Below are 21,722 nucleotides of genomic sequence, written 5' to 3' on the forward strand. Positions count from 1 at the left end.
ACCCAATTCCCTCTTTTCACAGTGTGTCTTTTCCACTGCTCATGCAGGAGGAATACAGCTCTCTGAACACCTAGAGGTGAATCTTACTTTATCTCATGTTTCCAAACTGAATGGAAATGAAGTTTTTCACATTTTTATGATGAACACACAAATATGGCTGATGCTCTGGGAACCATAAGACCATTTTTGATCAGGATGGTTGGAGAGAAAACACTTGAAACCACTTGGTATTTCTTCTGATAAAGCCTACAGGGCAATCAGAGCTCAGACAGTCCCACAATGTACAGCACCTAAAAAATGGTCAGATTATGCAAGAGTGATGCACAGAACTCATATCTGTACAGGATATCAGAAAGCACAGTGCTCTTGAAGGTAACCACAAAGCCTACTTGCTTCAATTGGCTGAACAGTGATGTTTATTTATTTAGACATTTGGGATATGCCAGTGGATTTTTAATGTTTATTTCCCACTGCTGGTAAAATATATTATATTTCTTACACACTGTCCAATTTTTAAATTATGCTGTTGTATTTTCATATCATGCAGTCTCATTTAGCTAATAATATCATTTGTTCCTTCCTAAAAAAAAACCAAAAACCAGCACAACTTCAACAAGTTTGACATTTGGAGGAGTAGGAAACTCCTTATGATGCAAAATAACTAAATTTATTGTAGTCATAAATATTCTGGCAGCAAAATATATGTATATTTCTTTAAACAAGCAGTGTCAGATAATATTTGATCACTATATTTAGAGACATCTTTTCATTTACAGTCTCTGAAAATTTATTCTTCAACCATAAACATGCATATAACACATGGAATATCTCTTTGCAAAGTGATGGCATTTCAACAAAGCATACTGACAATATGGTTTTGTAGCTGTCTATATAGGCTTACCTTATTTAACTGTATATACCAGAGGAAATAAAAAGGTTTATTTTTATACTACTGCTTATATTTTCAACATAAAGTTCAAAGTGATTTACTAATGTTACATGAATTGCCTTTGAATTACGATACAGTATTGTGCCTAAGTAGAAAGCTTTACACTATTTTGTATTCATAAACCACCACCTGCCCCCAAGCAATTTACAGATGCTAAATACAGCTAAAAACACATTCAAGGGGTAGGGAACAGACCCATTTTACGGAAAATTAAACAGTTTATTGTTATGATAGAGCAAATACAGCATCACTGTTTGACTGGAACAAACAGGGCAAAAAAAGCAGAGAAAAAACAGATGCACATAAGAAATGGCCTGAGCAACTTCTAACTACCTGAAACACGAAGACAACACACTAGTGATACAACCTGGGGTTATATGGAAGAAACACTAATCACCCACACCCAAGCTCTACAGGTGAAAGGAAGAACTCAACCCAAATCAAAGGGTCCTAAACACTTTCTGCCATCTTTAGTCTGGCATCCACAATTACATCATAAGGGATGAGAGATTACCTCCATGGCTTGTCCTTTCAACATCCATGTACCAATCCATTGTCCATAAAATTGCCTGTTTTTCCAGCCTGCAGTTTCCACAATTTCCTGTGACAGCAAGCTCAAGAAGTTCACTGCTGTTTACATACATGCTTTTGTTTTCTATTTTAGTACCTTACTAGTGTTGCCTTAAGGACTGACTGCGCTTAGTCTCTTTCACAAGGTGGAATCTGAAAAAAAAAAAAGCTGCATATTCAATTTATCTACCACATTTACAATTTTGCACCCCTGATCATTTTCTCAGTCTTTGCCTATCCAAAATCATTGCATCTTGGTCTCTCCTTAAACTGCTTCATCCTGACGATCAAATTAATTGTTCTGTGCCCCTTTCCTAGCTTCCACTACAGCTTTCTTGAGAGGGAAAGACCAAGCAGAATCAAAATGTGGGTACAGCAATACCTATGTATCCACAAGCACTTGAGAAATTCCAGAAAAATTTGAACTCCACAAATCCAACCACCCACTCTGATTTCAATATCATGTAGGCACGGTGTTGATGGCTCTGCCCCAGGTAAATTAGAGTTTCATTCACTCAGTTTTGATTCACCTTTTTGGAGTTGTTTGCTACTGATATATCATTTGACTACCTGAAAGGACTTTGTATCAACTGACTTTGTATCATGTGTGAACTGCACCTTCAGTGACCAAAACACACCCTGGGGGGATATTTCCATGTACTGAATGTCAAGACACCAAATCAGGAAAAAAAAAAAAAAAAAAAAAAAAAAAAAAAAAAAAAAAAAAAAAAAAAAAGCCACAACACAGTGAAGGATAATTCATGAGGATGAAACGCCAAGAGAAGGAACAAGATTAAATTGACAATTAGAGATAAAGGGACAGTGACAGTCTGAGATTTCCATTTTACTTTCAAGCAGGCTGGAAGTCATAGCAGATACTTCATTATGGGATCCAGGAGGAGGGAAATTTAACAATGCTATATATATGTATTTAAACGAAGTCCAAGTGGAGACATACTTCTCACCTGCAACAGGTCTGTACCTTCCGAAAGCACTTCAGAGCTTCTTAATTCTTAAAGAAAAAGATTAGACTGCAGACTACTTCAAAGCAATTAAAAAAAAGATCTGAGTCTTTTATTTAAAATATATCACACAATGTGAAACAGAATGTATTTATACAGTGTCCTCAGCAAGATCCTCCTGGAATGTTGTAAAATGCACACCCACATAATAGAGAGCTTACACTATCAGAGACTTTTAGAGCGCTCTCCAAGGCAGTATTCACAGGATCATAACCTAGAGAGGGAAAAGACTTATTAGCTCATCCAGCCCTCTCCCTGCTGACAGAACTGCTCCCTACAGTGTGCTTCCTCACATTTGTTGCTAACAATCAGCCTCTTGCTACTCTCCTTGGAAAGACATTCCACAGCCAAATATAACTCATGCTATCATTACCATTATTACTTATTTATGGGCCACAGTACAACCTGAAGGGCCTTGATCAGGATCTGGGGGACCAAATCTAGTACCAGTTGTAAGAGCACTCCTCTCTCCAAAAGACCACACAGTCAAAAGAGGTAAACCAAAGCCCGGTGAGAAACATATAACATACCATTAAGATCAGAATAGTATAGGAAGTGCCATATACGTTCCATGAATTTTTGCTTCAGAGTTTGGTGGGAGGGAAAGGTATGTGTCACAAATAAAAATATCTCTCTGATAGTCATCTAGAGATAAACAAAGAGGATTTTCTTCCTCCAAACTTCATCCTATTAGTTATGGCTAAAGATATGGCCTGCTACTGAGAAATCCATCTTCTTTTTTGATGCAAATACACTTTAAGTATTTAAACAATGTTACATTTTTTCATTCTCCTCCAGTCAACATTTATCTGAGCCACACCTATTTTAATATTCTCTCATAAATCAATACCTCCAGCACTGCAACAGATTTTGCCACTCTCCTTCCATCTTTGACAATTTTTTTCCAGTAAGCAATCACCCAGAAATAAGCACCATATCCCCTAGAGCGGCTGCACAGAAATAGAGAGGAGATCAGCTTCCTCCAGCACTCACACCATGCTTGTCTGTGCAAATTCAGCCCTTCTGCTGCTGCTTCATTGCTGCATAGGTCCCTTCCTTCTTATATGTAGGTCTTGCAGAGTGAATTCAATGCCTCGTTTTGTGGTGTTACTAATGATTATCACCAAATCGTGTGGAAAGCAGCATCAGATATTACAGCCCTTGCACAGGGGAATTTGGAGAGAAGCAGCAGAATTGAGTAACAGTATCACACATCTGCTAACTGAAACGTGCTGTGCTTGGCAGTGTTCTGGGACGAGCCTCCCTCCTCAGCACGGCAAACAACAGTTAAAGAGCTAAACAGGACTTGGACTTGAAAGAGGCTGAGGACTCTGGCTGGCCCCTGGCCGTTTGTAGACCAAGCAGTGCCAGAGCTCTAAAGGACACCAGATCTAGAACAGTGTCTCAAAAACCTTGTGCCCTAAGGCAGAACTGATAAAGAGATTTTCCCCCCCTAGTTTTCACCCTGGCTTCACCTGTGACAGCATCCAAGCAGCTATAATTACTGAAACAAGAGTTACTGCTGCTCTCATTCCTTCTTGCTACACAAGCAGGACATTTTCATTTACCTGCTCATCAGAGACCAACACCTGCTTTCCTCACTTTTCCACAGTCCCATCTCAATGCTCTCAATCCACTTATCCTATCTCTTTGCTGCTGGTAACTCAGCCTTTGTTATTTCCCCACTGCACTCAGACCCTGGCGCCCTGTTACCAGACAGCTAGATACAATTCAAAGTGCTGCTTCATTGTTTTTGTCCCTATGAGTTTTTAGTAGCTAAACAATAACTAACTAACTAACTAAAGACAAAGAATAAGAAACACCACAGATCATTTCTTTTAAGGTATGGCTATAGGCTGCAGCTGAATTGGCGTTAACTGAGGTTGTAATAATTCTGGAAGGGGGAGGGTGAACGACGACATGAGTGCTGGGAAGTAAAAAAACCTTTTAAATCAGATCTGCCAGTGACAGAAGAATAATTTAGAATTAAGTTTTTGTACAAAAGAGAGAAATTACAGAACCAGGTAACTACCACAGAGTTTAACAACCGCCTTCTGCAATCACTCTGTTTGTATTGTCCTTCTCTCCCCTCCCACACAGCCGCTCCTGTGTCATCAAGTCTGAAAGCTATTCAGATCAGAAAATGAACTTTGGTGTATGTACAACACCTGGGGCCCTGATTCTGCTGTGATATTACATAACAACTTTGCACTTCAGAGCACACTTAGCTTTTATTCCTTTTAAACACTCTGTCATCACAGCACATCTTCAGCAAGATCTTCATTCTTTATTGTTCTGGGCCAAAACTAAGCTGTCATCATCTTTTCTGCCATACTTCATCCCCCTACATCTCCTGCTTTAACAGCTTTTCTTTTCAATTTTTTACTTACAAGTTTGTCCCCAAGCATCCTTCCCCTCAAAGCAAACTCTAATTCAATGAATCATCTTCAAAACCGTGCCTTTTTCTTTTATAATGTACTAAAGCCTCTGACAAAGGGTTGCATATGTAAGTCACTGTACAATCCTGCACCTCCTCTCTGCCACCCTCAGTCCTGCTCCTCAGTTTTGATTTCTTTTCCACTTTTCATCTCCTTCCTAGTACACTTTCAGCAAAGCTGGGACTGCTGCATCCTAAAACTTTGTGAGTATTAAATAACTACACAACAATTTTAAGGGGTACGGCTTAGGGGAAAAAGAACCCCACCACATACAGCTTGCAAAGTCTGTCTCCATTTACATAGATCAACAACCTGTCTTTTTCACAAGCCCAGTCTAAATTCCCAGCCACCAGATAATAAATCAACTTTTTGCTTCATTTGTACAGTCATTGGGAGACTTGCCTAGTTTTAGGTCAAGCATTTATACCCTTTTTATGATTCCAAAGTTTTTTACCTTGCCATTTAGTTACTGAACTGTGAGTTTTCACTGACTTTCTAACCATTGTGGCAAGAACTGCGAGTAGCTGTGCAAGATTTAAAACCTCACTGAGCAGATGAGCAAAATCAGACTGCAGTAATTTTAAGTATATACTGGAGTGCAGTTGTGACCTGATGGAAGCCAATGGATGTTCTGCCACCATTTTGCTGGGGATAGCTTTCTTCCCTGCCATTTCTTGTTCTGGGGTGACTAAGTATTGCAAGCTCTCTGTTTTACACCCTGGAAATAAGATGGCACAGAATGCTCGGAAATAGTTTATTCCACTGTTCTATTTTCCTTTTTTTTTTTTTCCTATCCTGGTAAAATATTTTTACATACAGTCAATTTCTGTACCTAAACAGCAATTCTTCTTGTGGTTCTGCATGATCCTTCCTCTTCTGCTTGTCAGCTTAATTTCTTCTGCTGTGGCATGGAGTGTGTAATAGCAAATCTAGCACTCAAATTCTTCTGTTTCTTAATTATCTCTGCCCTGTCAGCTATATCAGTGAAAACAAGTTGGCATTAGACAATTCAGATACAAGTAAACATCAAGTTGTGATAATATAGAGTCCTGCATTACTGTCATTATGGAAAAAGCTGTTTCAGGGAGGCTTAAAAAATTAAATAAGCCCACCACTTCTAAATGGCCAAAACCCTAAGGATATCTAAATTATTCTTCAATATCTTAATCATCCGGGAGAATCATGATCTTATGTAATGGCCATTTTAAATGAAAGGTTTGCTGCTCTGCACAGTTACCACTTCTTTTCTAATTGTGAATTAAAGTATAATTTAGGGTGGCTGTATGCCAACTTGACTAGAAAAATTTAGACAGTAACTCTGCTTGAAAGAAGGGGGGGAAGCAGTTAGATTTCTTTAAGTAATAGAAAATCACTCACCGAGTTGTACTTTAAAACAAAATGCTAGAGCTTTAACTTGACAAACTGTCTTGAATTAAACCACCGAAAAAAGTGCTTGCACTGTAAATCTACAGGGCAGAAGTGATGGTAGGTTATCATTCTGTTTATTAGCATGCACTTTGGAGAGTTCAGGGCAAGTATGGATACACATTCATTCCATTTTATACTGCACATTACTGAAAACACATTCCTCATAAATAATTCATAAATGCATTGTCTGAAATTTCAGATTCCAAAAATACAACACCGTTTTCAACTTTATGCTTGCTTGGTCTTCAAAACAGAAGCAGACAATTGGATGGATGGACTTCACAAACCTGATAAGAACCCATCAGTCAGAATTACACTCCAGAGGTAAATGCAAACAACATCTCCCAGCCTCTCATCCCTGTAAGCAAGGCCATGATGATAGACCCTGTGCTTGTGCTAGCAGTCCCTTGGTAGGGAACAGATAGAAAAGAGAAACGGCAGAAGTAACTACATAGTGAGGTGTGGTGGAGAGCTAGTAAGTTGAAATTGGGTAGAAATCCAGAGTAATTTAAATTTAAGGTATATTAACAGTAGAAATACAAAGATCAAATATAGCTTGTCTTGCAAGAAGCCCATTTTTCAGACCAGACTGCCCTAGAAACTTGACCTCTGCTTGTTCTCAGCTTTTTACTGGTATCACTTTGTTTATGACATAATAACTGGCATCATCTTTATGCCGGCTATGCTAGCATGAGAGAGGTGAGTAAGTTCTTGCACTTCATCTGAAGTCTGATTCCTGCAGGGAGCAGTGACCACAACACACGAAAGAATATGAAGTATGCTTCACAGGCTAGAGTGCTTAGGGTTTATATACAATCTGATTTCTGTATCTTGCTGACATTATATATGTAGCTTATACTCAGTTGTTTTTTTTATCTTTGTACCATGTTCAGAAGCCTGACATCAGATAGCAACTGCCTTTCAGCCAGATTTGCATTCACTTGCCCTGTACTACTCACCTCCCAGTGACAGGCACACACTGGGTACCTTATCTGAGAATTTCGGGTACCTTACTGAGAAATCTTTGGTGCCCAGCTCCTAACAGAACAAAAGCCCACAATTCCCCTATGCACCAGCTCTTTATATGAACTCATTCCCTCGAATTTGCTTGAGAACAAACATTGCAACTGAGCTCAAATACTTTGCATCCCAAGACACTGAATGCTTGGGTGCAGACCATATGTGAAAAACAATGCTCTCATAAAAATTGTAATCCAGTACCCAACTGCTGTAAAACTTCCCACTCGGTGCTCCAGTGTGGAAAGACTGGGACTATCTGTCACTCCGCTCATTTCCAGGTGTGCTGAACTCTCTGGGGTAATATTTAAATCAGCTGAGATTTCATACATCAAAGATGAGGATACATAATTCAAGAGGAGCCACCGAGATAAAACAGTAGCTGTAAAAAATACGTGTTGGTGGTGCCTGGTTTAGCATGTCAAAGAGGGGCCACTGCTGGCGAGAAGCCACACGCTGCTGGCACCAGAGTGGGCCGTGTGGCAGAGCAGTCACAGCCACTGTACGCTTCACAGGGACACAGTCACCGAGCAGGTCTGGCACTGATGCAAGTACGGGGTTGCAAGGCACCCTACAGAAAAAAACAGCAGTGAGGCATGGAGTACAAGGTGCTCAGGCCCAGTGTCCCTTGGCTATAGTCATCACATGCTAACAACCTCTTTCAAAAACTTTACACAGGTGGTAGGTGTCCCACTGAGATAAATTACCTACTTTCAGCTGCTGAACAGATGGCCAGGGAAGTGAAATTTTAGTTTGTTCATTCCCAGCAGTAACTAGCAAAGATGATCTCCGCTGCTGCAGGATTACTTTTCGATAACCACACACCTGCAAACAGTTCATGATTCTGTTAGAAACTATGTAAGGTCATTAACACACTACAAAGTAAGGTAGGGCACTTAACAGGTCAAGAAACTGATGCTAGGTCTCTCATTCCCACATTCTTCAGAATATACTCTAGGCTGGGAGGCACCAGAAAGTGTAAAGAGAGGGACCTCAACAGGCAGGAGAAATGGGCTAACAAGCATCCCACAGCATGCAAGAACAGGAAATGCCTGGTCCTGTAATTAGGGAGGAATAACCCCAGGCACCAGCACATGGCAGGCTGGACTGGCTGGAAGGCAGCTTTACAGAGAAGGACCTGAATACCTGTCATCCTGATACACAAAAACTCCTGAATAGAAGACAGCAAATGCCAGAACTGCCGGAAGGTCGAGGGAGTTGATCCTTCTTCTCAACTCAGCATCAGTGGGACAGCACAGCTGGAGTGCTGTGCCCTGTACTGGACTCTCCAATATAAGAGCCATGGACTCAATGAGGATGATTAAGACTTTGATGTATCTGACACAAAAGTAAAATGTGAGAAAGCTGGGACTGTTCAACCTGGAGCAAATGCAGCTCAGGGTGATCTCACCAATAGTATAAATACTTGATATGGCAAAGAAAGGAGCTAGAGCCAGGCTTTTCTTGAAGTGCCCCATGAAAGGACAAGAGGTAATGTGCACAAATTGAAATACAGGAAATTCCATTCAAATGGAGTTAAAAAGTTTTCTTACTATGTAAGTGGTTGAATATCGGCACAGACTGCCCAGAGAGGTTGTTCATCAACACAGACCAAAAGGGCAAAGACTGGATACTGACCTACCATGCATGCAGTGCAGGCATGATACAAACAGGGAAGTTTAAAATACCAACCAATGCCTAAAAACCAGGAATCTCCATAAAACAAACCCAAACATTAACCAAGGACTTCTGCCCAGAAAAGTTCGCAGCTCATGAAAACCAGGATTATGAGAAATCTGATTATATATTTTCACAAGGCTTTTCCCTCCTTTTCCCACATACTTCTCCAAGTCACTTGCAACTCTTCACAGGCAAATTTATCACAGTGTAGCCCAAACTCCATACATATTCTTTTTCTTTTTTACTAAGATGGTCATAGCCACACTGTAAAAGAACTTAACAAAGAATAGTTTTAGTACCTTCTCTTTAAGCTTGCAAATATTTTCCTAGCAGAACTCCTGAGTTAACTTTACAGCAAAACCTCTCAAAGGAAACAGAACTAAAAAAAAAATCAAAAAAATCACACTACAAGATGAATGTGACCCAGAGACTTACCCTTCTATGCAACAACACAATCAGAGTGCACAGAGACAGTGAAGTCCGCAGGGCGTGAAATTAAAATTTTCACACAGATACAATGAAGTAATGATACAATGTTACAACCTTGGCACAAAAATCTTCTGGTTTGAGTAAAGTCAATGTCATGTGATGTTACGCTTCCTGCACTGGTAGAAAGGGTCTGCTGCTAAAAAGTTTGTAATAAAACAGAAGAGGCAAAAGCAAGAAAATGGTACAGCTAATTACAATAAACCTGTACACTCTAGTGATCCAGACATCCCTTAAGATGCTCATCACAGTCGAATCTGGCTGTCAGTGCAGGCTAAGTTAAGAAAACACACTTGTCTTTCATGTCTAGAAATCTAGATGCTGAGAGGCCATTAGGAGATAAGAAAAAGATTGGCAAGGAAGGGGGAGGGAGAGAACAATTCTCTTATGAGGTCAGTTTGTTGCCTACAAACGAGGCAGATATACAAGTTCAAAATTCCAAGCATATGGATAAGAACAGGGATGCACAGAGCAATTAACAGAGTCAAGCAGAAGCTGAGATGAGCAGCAGCTGGAGCACTGTTAAAGTCCTTCTAGGAATTGCTTCACCTGCTACAGTAAAAAGAAAAGGCAGTACTGCAAGAACACTGGCTCCTCAGCAAGGACAAGGTTATCGGAACAAGAGATGAGCTTGAAAAACTCCGGGCAGAACCAGGCAGAGGGGCACAGACACTTTAGAAGACCGTGCCACATCAGAGTGGCACCTGCAAAGCAAGCAACCTTCGTACTGCAGATACACCAACACAGTCTCACAGGGATTCATTTGATACTCTGCAGGGAGCAGGAATCATTTTATTTCCCAGAGTATGGAAAAGTTTCTCATAAATCATAAAGTTGCTTGTACATTAGGATGTTTCACAGAGACCCAACAAACTGACAGACATGCATGTATTCTATAAAATACATTTACACGCCTGAACTCTGTGGGGGAAGAATGGGAATTCAGTAATACTGCTCATCTCAAACCACAATTTAGTGATCAAAGCCACAGAAGTTAATGCATGCAAGAACTACTGGCAATGTATTTCCAGTAACCCTGGAAATGTAACAAGAGAAAGTCACTCTAATAGTGCAAAGGTCATTCCATACAAGACAAGTTTCTCACCCTACTGATTCAAGACAGTGTACACAGAGAAACATACAGCCAAATGTGACTTAATAAAAACATCAAGTCTTCAGCTTATTAATTTTTTTTTTAATTTTTCTCATTTCATTCCAGTGATTTCATTAGGTTAGACTTCATCTTTATTATAAAATAATCAGAACTGAAATGTTTCAATAAACCCAATTTCTGTTTTAAGTAGTAAAAGCTGATTCAATGCAGATGAAGCAAAAATGAAAGTGAAAAGTACAGTGGCATTAGAGGCTTTCAGAATATACTTTAAAAGCTGTTAAATACATTAATTATATATTAGAACTCTAGATTGTCTTTGATAGTTTTTACATTAAAAAAAAAAAAAAGAACTGTATCAACAGGGCTTTTTCAGAGAATAATAGAATAGTTTGGGTCAGAAGGGACTTTGAAAGGTCATCCAGCCCAATCCCCTGCAATAAGCAGGGACATCTCAAACTAGGTAATTTTCATTATGTTCTCCAGCACTGTTGTTCTCCAGGAACAAAGCAAAACGCTTCAAAACTTACAGGTGGGAAGAAACAAAGGTGAAAAACAATACTTAAGTCACTATTTCACATTAAAACAGAGAAAGCTAACTTAGTACAGGGCAGATACAATATGACTCTCAGTAAAAGGTTAAGAATTCCATCATATTTCCAAATTATTTCCCTACCAACACACTCCAACTAAAAGAAATAATTAGATTTTTTTCCCCCTCAGAGGCCTATAAACTAAGTACCATCCCAAAAACAACACAAAACAGATAAAAATTAATGTACATGGCCCCAAACTACTGGGGAGCTTGAAACATGCTGCATGGAGAAATTTAAATGTTAAATATAACCAGTATGTACAACTAAATAAATGGTGAAAAAAACCAGCAAGATACTGTATTCCTTCATGATTATCTAAATGTTGATGAGATAGCTTCAGTGCTCTAGTCACAGCCCATCACAAAGCCAAACTTAACAATGATCAATGGCATGCATTTTTGAAAAGGAAATGTGGCCTAGGAAGAGAAAAAAATCTCACCTACAGTAGAAACTGATGCACTCAGCTTAAATGAAGATTTGTAAACAGAGACTACAACATCACACTCTGATTCCTTCAATTCTGTATCAGAAAGCTAAAGGCATGTTACCTGATTCAGGGTTCCTCAAAGTAAAGCCAACAAAATAAAAACATATTCAGTTCAGTAGTTCAAAGTTCTTTACACTTTACATATTCTTTACACTGAAACACTACCATTAGTTTCCCTAAACAAATGTGAGAAATTTACACCAGCTCTTTCATTACCCTACCTAGGAAAAATCAGGGCCCAAATTTTCCCTTATGATGTCCTATTGAACTCAGGACACATAAGCAACATTCTAAGATTGACACACAAGCCCAGATACTGGGTTTTTCATAATGAGGAATGTCTTAACAAGGATGATAAGAGACAATAGTTACTTGAAAATAGATAGCTATTTAAAAATCATTATTATAATCCATATATTAAGAATGGCTTTAAAAAGCTGTATAAATTAGAGAAAATTACAATAACAATTCTGAAAAATGTGGAGTTTAGAAACAAATAATGATAAAAGGCCAGGACACGAGCCTACTGCTCATTTCTGTCTTCATTTACATCATCTGAATAAGCCATCTCACAACTCTGTCTGATGCCCACCAGTTTTTCCAGTAGACAAGACAGTAAAGAATTGTTCCCTATCCATTTTCTGCAGGTCACTTTTAATTTTATAAAATTCTAACAGTATCCTAAACATAGCCACCTCTTTTCCAAGCTGAAGAGTCCTAGTTAAAATCTCTCTCACATCTGGGAGCAATCCATTGCACTCCCCAGATGTGACAACCAACACACAGTAACCACTATTGAGCAAAAATTTACTACAGCAGTCTTTCACTTCAGAATTGAAAACAATATAAAAATGAGAAAGCTTGTTAAAAATAATAGTCATGCTAGGGCTCCAAAAATAGAGACTCAACCTATGGAAAAAGACTTCAGAAGGATGAAAAGAAACCTTACCAGTTTAAGTGAAACAGTAAACTGTCATGCAGTCAGGTCTAAATAAAGAAAATGGAACAAACTGCTAGCTCAAGGAAAGGAAAAAAAATACCACAAACACGGAACCAAAAACTCCACAAAATCAAACCCCAGAAAGAATTCCAGCCAAAGACTAAGGGTTATTCTGCTGAAAGCATTAGGTCCAATAACAAATCCCATTTTAAGAATATAAAATATAGGAAGTTTAAGCTAAAACTAGAAGAAATGAAGTTATAAAAGGAACAGGATGATAAAGCCACAGGAGAAAAACTCAGTGAGATGAACATACATTTATCATGTGGTAATTTACAAAGTTCCTGTAGCTTTGTAGGACATAGTGGAAGACCTGTTTGCATCTGAGATGTCCTGCAAATAAATTACAGAACAAATCAACACGAATGAACAATAATGAATTACTGGGATTCACTCAAACTTCTGAAGGAGCTCAGGTATGAAACAGCTGAACTATTAACTGTAGCATGTAACTAAACGCCTAAAACCGCTTCAGTTCTAGGCAAATGCAGGATTTTTTTTCTTTAAGTGATCTGGAAAGATGTAGAAATCTAAAAATGAAGAGGTCTAATTTTGAACAAGCAGATTGATAGAAATTATAATAAGGAATTAATAAACTCGATATATTGAAAGAGACTAAACACAAAGTCTTCATTCACTGGGGACCCCTACAAGATTCATAAGATTATTACACATCTAAAAAAGGAAAGTATAGTTTATATAGTCTATCTGGAGTTCCAAAAGGTCTTTAGCAAAATCTATTATCAAAGACTTAAAATCTGACATCAACTAAGAGAAAAAATCCATTAATGGATAAATAACTGGCTAAACCTCAGGAAATTAAGAGAAAACATTAAAATTGGTTGGCTATAAAGAGGACAGAGAGGTCATCAGTGGAGCTCACAGAAATCTGTGAGGGCCTGAACTCTTTAATGCATTCACAAGTGGCCTAGAGAAAGGACAAATAAGGAAGAGACATTTGCTGACAATACTACCCTATTCATGGTAGCTCAAAGAAAAGCTGAATGTCTTTATTGAGGCAGAAACTAGAATATCACACAGGCTTAAAAAAGTAGATTAAAAACTGGAAATGGGGCAAATCAGACATTATAAAGCAAGCACTGGTTACTGTCCTTAAGTGACAGTGAGGTAAGAATTTATTTTTGAAGCGGGAAACGCATCAGCTGGAAATAACTGATGAAATACCTTAGAAGACAGTGTGTGTCTGCCTGCTGAGACCATCTCTGGGTGCACAGCACATCTGACAGGCAGGGGTGGGACAGGACTGCTGCAAGGCCCTGCTCAGACCAAAAATTACTGCAGTACCACAGCCACTGGTGTTCAAGTTACAGGGCGCCACCAGGTCACAAGAGTTCAAAACAGGACTCTCCAAAGCAGCCACGATTCTTATTGAAAATGTTACCATATCACAAGCTCATGCCCTGCTGAAAGAGATGCTGCATGCTCACAATCAGGCATATACACACCCTGTCCCAGAGGGGAAGGCTTTACATCTTTGATGCCTAAGTCCTCCAATTCATAATGCAAGCATTAAAAGTACATTCATAATCAGGGCACTGACCATGCAGCACATAGGTTAACCCTGCATTTGCCTCCAACCCATAATGAAAATATGAATAACAAACAATTTAATTTTAGTTCCATATATACAGCTACAAGAGGGATAAGGTGCCAGTACGTGTTACTCCAGGCTTCTTTTAGAGCTCACAGGACAACAGGTATCACCCAAAGAATATTTAGCTGGTTCTAAAATAAAACAGTGAGGGTAACTAGCTCAGTTGTCTCAAGATAAGCAAGAGAAATTGCACCCTAACTATACCACCATCACAGTTAAACATCATTACTGCATGGACCAGCCAAGCACAAAAATATGCTGTGGCAAGATCCTACCCTAAGAACTTTACAGCCTTAAAAGAACCCAGGAAAGTGAAGGAGAGCAGAAAAAGGGAATTTATTAAGCATAAACAATATGGTGGTAGGATGGCAGAGACATCTTTTGGGAGAAAGGCTTCTTAAAGTAAGATGCAATTATCCTGCATATATTATTCATTAATTCCTCCGATCTCAAAACAAGCCTTCAAAAAACAAAAGGAAATGCCTCAGAAAGACGAGATAGGAAATTACTGCAGTACTAGGAACAGAACAGTTGCTTACAGAATCATGAACACAGGAATCAAGACCGGTCTTACCTTGCCAAGCTCTCTAGAAATTGCCATCAGTAATTCTAGAAAAGTTTTTAAAAGTACAGGGCAGAACACTCAAGGTATTAGTGCAGGAAAAAGAGGTGGGGTTTTTTGTTTTGGTTTGGTTTGGTTTTTTGTGGCAGTTTTTTGTTTGTTTTTTTGGTTTTTTGACAAAGGAGTAGACAAAAATCTGAAAATACTTTGAAGCTGTTTTCATTACTGTGATTACAAATGCAAACAGGAATTGCATCATCAATGAACCAACATTCTCTTAAGATTTGGCATGGTTTTTGAGAGCCTGTAAATGGAAAAAATGTAAAAAATAGTAATTAAAATAACAATTAAAATGATGCAAAGAGTTAAGGCAGTTTCTTTACATGATCTGTACTCTATTTTCCTTTGCTTATTATTACTTTTACACTACAATCAAGTTATTGTCACACCACTGAATGATGGAAACTTTGCCAACTACTTCAAAACTGACACATTTTCTGTTGGACTGAGCATTCCCAGAAGACATTTCCCCTCATTTTAATACAAAATCCTGTCAGATTCATGGAGCTGAAAAAAAAAATGTGTAAAGTATATGCAGCTGTAATAGACCTCCCCCAACTAGTCGAGTTTGGAATAAAAGATGATCAAAAATGACTCAAAGATCCAGTGCTAGATTAATGCAAATATCTGCTTGTTTGCAAGTGTACTTTTTGATTAAACTAGCATACATCAAGTACAATTAGAAGGGTTATTTATAACTAAGAAATACATAATTCTGCATTTTAATGAGGGTGACAATTACAGCCAACAGTTGGTAATTAACATTAATCCTTTTGCACTGCAAATCAGAATTTCCCAATATGATTTCCATTGTCAGCAATGGACACATCAAAACTGTTATTGCAAAGTAGCTATTAGGTAGACAAATAGGTGTTCTGTTACACACAGTAAAGAAAGAAGCCAATGATGTGTTAAATTTGATAACCTCAGATATAAATACAGAATGTCACTTCAAAATTTACTTGATGTCTACAACACAAAATATAATCAAGGCTTATCATTTTCATGGCCGAACCAAATTCCAAGTTTTCCAAGAGCCAGGCTTCACAGGTGAAATGTGATTTCAACACAAGCTTAAAATCTCCCATTGTTAAATTTGGTTTAGATACCAGCCCTGGGTTCATATCTGCGTTTCCCCCCTAGACTTCAAAGCTTTTAGTGGTTGTAACTGAACAAAGCAGATAAGGAAGAGTGTTTGCCCAGTTGGTAGCAGTTTCCACAGCAGAACTCTGGAGCAACTACTAAAGACAGGAATCACTACTAAAGGACCTGCAACTGGAGCAAAATTTTATTGCAAATTTTTTCTTTAAGCAGGTTATCAACAAAATTTTGGTTTTCAAACTCACTGAATTTTACATCTCAGTCTTCTCAAATTACTTTAATATATTTCTATTCCTTGAGAAAAATTTCTCTGAAAATAAGTTCCATGTCTATAATGAATGTTGAACTTACTAAACACTTCCTTTCTGATACCTGTCATCTTCAAAGAGATTGTTTAGATTTGCTCTGTGTGTCTTTCCAAAAGAGAAGGTATTTCTATTTTAGTCTCTCACCTGTTGTCTTTTCAGAGAGAAGCAATACAAAACTCTTTTCATACTAGTTTTAACAGAAAAAAAGAGACCTAGCCCAAATCCTACCTAAAGCAAAAGACCACAATGCCGCCAGTAAATGAAGCCTCCAGAAGAGTGCTCGGATGTTAATCTGCTGGGTCAGGCTACTGGAGGGGGATCAGTGTCAGATACAAGTAAATGAGAAGGTAGAAAAGGAGAGCTGCTAGCAGTAAGCCAAGAAACCTACAATGCACTTCTTATGAACAGCTGTAAAGTTCACATTTATTTTGTAAGTATGATATAGATGGGTTATTTCTACATACAGAGGCGCCCAACTAAAATCAAGATAAGTGATATTAATATCCTATGGTCAGTATTATTGAACCTCAAAAGCAATAAAGTATGAGTCGATAAATATTACATTTGCAACATAGTTAACATTCTTCTACTGTCTCTGGCACTTATTACACATTGTAACCGCAAGTCTACAATACATTATTCATATTTGGGGTGTCACTGAGTGATGGATTGCTGTAAGAGAGGCTGTCCTTTAAATAAATCAACAAATAAAAATGCAAATGTTAACATTTTCAGCCACAACTTTTTCCATCTTGAATGGGGAATTAAAATTTCACATTATATCGACAGCCAGCAGAGAGAACAATTAACAACCTACACTGTGAATAAGAGAGATTAATTTGCCAATGTCTGGTTTTATCACTTGCATATGGAACTACATTGGACTTTTTGCACTGCTGGCTTTCTCAGAGAGTAGGCAAAACTTGCATCTCCTACCACATTCGGAAACTAACTCACCACCCTACTCCAAACATATTTTTAATCTCTTTAAATGTTCCTAAGTTAAATCTGGAATGAAAGTTTTCTGCTCCTTTTGAATCTTGAGTGGTGTATGATCCTGAGGGCAAAAAGAAAAAATTCTATTTCTTTGGCAGTGCTTCCTTAGACTCTACTGTATAAGGAACTTCAAAAATCATGTTAAGTTGATATTCATATTTAAGCATTCAAAATGCAAAAATGTAAAAATCAACTACCACATAAGTAAGACAAAAGCTTGAATCTCATCACTGTCATATTTCTTAACACTCAGCACAACAGATCTACTTTAGACTATTCCAGTGTGCATTATTAAGTATACAATTCTGCACATTACATCTTACATCAGATATTAATTTGCTTAAAAGTCCCTGAGTACTCGTTCACCTGAGATGTGCTGGGCATTTGGGTAAATAGTTTTGTTTTTAAAATGTCCCTAAACACAAATTTACACAATACAATCTGTTTATAAGATTGTAACAGGCCACTGCAGTCTAACAGATAATAATATACAGCTCAAATACAGCATTCATATTCCAAGAACTTCTAAATCACTTCTTTTATTAGCTACAAAAAACTTCAAGACAATGCATTCAGCAAGTATGAAAGCTCTGATCTGAAACTGCAACCATAGACTTAATGCTGAAATCCCAAACTATCACACAGTCCCTTAATTTACCTAACTGTTCTTGAATTAGCTTTTCCAAAGTGAAAAACACTACAGAATTATCTGTTTCCATGGTGAGCAGAACAAACTCTGCCTGTGTCTTTTTAAGTGCTTAAATCTGCAGTGTTACAGGATTTACTGTGCCAAACTCAACACTACATGGAGAGAACCTCACAATTGCAACAGGGCTGTAATCAAATTAAATGGTATTTCAGAATGTACAATTTATAACTTACTTTTTTTTAATTCCCCCAGAAATAGCTGAATATTTTAATTTAGAGCAGTTTCACTTCTGTATGCCATTGAACATTTGCTTTGCTGAAATTAGTACCTGAGTATAGCTAAGGTAAGATCTAGTTTATGTAAAAACTTCATTACAAAATGAAAGCATCAATATACCAGTACTTCCACTGTCCAGCTCCCCTCCAGTTCAGCAGAAACACAGACCCTCTCTTCCAGGCAAACACCAGTTATGAAAAAACGTACCTAGTCACCAAAAAGTTAACATTTAACCCAAGTTTAGGAATAAACCTACTCTTTCAAATTTGCCCAGCCCCAATCTTGGCTGTGAAATTTTTTCTTAAATATATTTGCTTTGGTCTAGATAAATAAGCACATAGAGTAGAAGAGCTTTCCAGACCTGCTGTGAACATAATTTCAAGGGCCTCATGCAGATGGTGGACACTTGGCTTAAGAACACTGGATAAGCAAACTTGCAGTGTTTGGCCATGTTTTATGGAAGGAAGCAACAGGCATGCATAGAAGCCTGACAGGCAAACAAATTCACTATTAGCCCAGCTCCAGATGCCAGATAAGGAAATGCTGGGGTTTTCTTTTTCTTTTAGAGATATCACTGAAATCACCTTGTGCACAGTTATTTTGCAAGTCCGGTCCTTCTGCAGGTCCAGCACTAAGGCTCTCAAGGTTTACATCGACCTTCTAGGAATAGTTATTTCTTGTTCATTACATGATTCATTCTGAGACAGAGAATAAAGTAGGACTGCAGCAATTCTTTCCCAAGCAGAAGGTAGCTGTAACACACTGAAGTCTCCAGTTGAGCCCTGCCAAGGCAGCCTATCATGCCAACACATCTTCTACCTGCCATGCCTGCCTACCCAGCCAGCCCTTCCCAGAAGTTGTGCTAGCACCCTGATGCCTCTCGCTGCCAGGGAGCTTCTGTCGCTTTCCAACACCTTCTCCCTGGCAGGCTTTGCATGGCTGCTGCTGCTGGGTGCCAGGGCTTGTGCTAGTTAAAGCTGGCACAAACACGAGTTGAACCTAGTCCTATAAATTTAAATAGTCAGAAGTAATTAGGTTTACATATACTGCTGAATAAATAAATTTGCTCTTAGGCTAGGGCTTTGTGTTGCAAGTTTCAGATCTGTGCCAACTGTTGTGGTTAAGCTGTTAACCCCCCCCAAATCACAGCTCATAATGAACATGCTGACAAACCCTAACTTTAGTGGCACAAAAGCAGCAATAATTCTCAATATTGATTAATTTAGTTAGTTAAACCTGCAGTCTAAGCTTATAATCTATCAGTGATAAATTGAGACTGACCTGCTGCTCAAGCAGGTTTTTTGATGAAGGATAGAATCCGCTTTAGGTCTCCCCAGAAATACTTGTCCATTTACCATTTTCAATTAGAGAAGGCCAAGAGTAAGGGAAAGCACAACATGGCTGTTTAACCTAGTCAATGATACCTACAGCACCAACGGTGAGAAAGAGAGGGAGGAAGCATGGGAGAAAGTGCCCAGAAATACAGGATTTTTCATCAACTGGTAAAATAATACTTTAAAGATGACAGCTAATCAGACTCCTTTTACTGATCGCTTTACCTGGTATGATTTCTAGCAGCATATTTCAACAAATATTTTACTCCCCTCTGTGCAAAAGAATAGACCATCAGTCCTCTTGAATAAATTTTCTTTTTCTGAGCAGTTTTCATATGATGTGCATAATAATATCTATTCCTCAGTGCTTGAATGGAATCTCAGCATAGCACTATTAGACAGTATCAAGCAGTATCTTTACACACACTTTACCTGCTGTGCCTGCACTGGAAAGGTAACTGCTGCTTCTAAGATGCTTAGGCAATCTTTTGGCTTCTGTTAGTTTAAGCATATAGCTACTTGTGGAAAACAGCCCAATCTAACTCAGTTCTTAAATTCTCCAAGAATTATCACCCTTCCATCAGAAGAAAAAAAAAAAAAAAGGTTGCCATAACAAGTTAGTACAAATTTGTCAATTTTGATAGCAGTTTTTCACCTATTATATATCACAAGTTCTCTCAGAAGATAGAAATAAACTGCCAGCTGCTGCCATGAATACAGGGATGATATGAAGCATACATTTTCCAAGTCCACTGAGCCAAGAGAAGATTAAATCTGACTCCAGCCCTCTCATCCTCCAAGAAACATTTAACTCCCCATCAACAGGTGCACATTCCTGTTATGCAACTGCACTGTTATCTAACTAGTGATATAAAATACTGCGACTTCATATTTCAATCTGCTTGTATTTATTGGCTTAATGAAAGATTTTATTATGAGAAAATGTGGAATATGATAAAGAAAAGCAGGGATTGTATGCTGTTCTTCTAGGCATTTACCCCTAGAAATGTAATCCTGCCCAAAGAAGGCAAGTTGTTTTCAGACTTGTAACAACAATGCTGCTTTCAGTTTTTCACTGGAACAGAAGTAATAATGCTGGCTTTTCCAGTGCATTTAGTGCAGACATATAGTATAATCAGGAATCGCTGACTTAATATGATTTTGTTGCTTGTCATTAAACATAAAATAACTTTCATACAAAACATTTTTAAAGAAGGGCCATTTGATAAAAATGGGGGTGTGGGAGGAGGCAGGCAAACAGTGAGTGATTAGAATCTTCAAGCGAATGTAAAACCTAACGAGGTTAACACTGTCCATTAAAATTATTTACAAAGGTATTTAATGTGTCAGGACTTGGAACATAAAATATTTCTGTTCAAAATCTAAGTAAAATTAAAATGTTAGAACTTGGCATATTCTTGTTTTTTTTATTCTAACGAGCAACTTAAGGCTTACTATAAATGTCAAAAAGATATGGCAAGTTTTGAATTCTATTATTCAGCTTGTGCTAATATGAAATATCACAGAAATTCAGTCACTTCCAAGCATCTAGGAGAATTTGATGGTTGTGTTCACAGAATCTTAAACCAGAGATTAGCCAGCAGCTTACCACGAAGGGTCATGCTGAAACGGTGATATGGCTGTGGTTGTAAGCACTTTGCTGCTGCCCATCAACCCAGGAGATACGGCTGCATCCTTCCTAGGTCCTGAAGCTGTCCCTGTAGAATGAAGGGAAGACAAACCAGTAATAAGAAGCTAGACATTTTGGAAAGAATGTTTCTCAATTCTGCCTTATTACAGAACATCCGGATGAAAAACTGAAACTGTTTTTGAGTGAGAAATATACAGAGAAATGACAGAGAGCTCATCAATCAACAATACTGTGCACAGCATCCTTTTCAGGACCAGGCAGAATTATACCTGTAGAATAAGACACACTCTGCAGCCTGTGTCTTACTGCACATAGTTTGACACACTTGCATGGCTATTATTCCTTAAGTGGTCCACAGGATTCACCTTGTTTCACAGCTGCATTTT

General features: G+C 38.3%; 1 protein-coding gene across 1 annotated transcript in view; it reads right to left on the bottom strand.

Annotated features, from left to right (window-relative positions):
• LOC136373667 (protein hinderin-like) overlaps positions 1 to 21,722 on the bottom strand; it is a 37,669-nt gene that overhangs the window by 9,551 nt on the left and 6,396 nt on the right. The window contains exon 2 of the mRNA XM_066338605.1: positions 21,295 to 21,403. Within this exon, the coding sequence (XP_066194702.1) occupies positions 21,295 to 21,403 (109 nt within the window). The remainder of the gene's footprint in view (positions 1 to 21,294; positions 21,404 to 21,722) is intronic.

This window comes from Sylvia atricapilla, chromosome Z, assembly GCF_009819655.1.
Source record: "Sylvia atricapilla isolate bSylAtr1 chromosome Z, bSylAtr1.pri, whole genome shotgun sequence".
NCBI lineage: Eukaryota > Metazoa > Chordata > Aves > Passeriformes > Sylviidae > Sylvia > Sylvia atricapilla.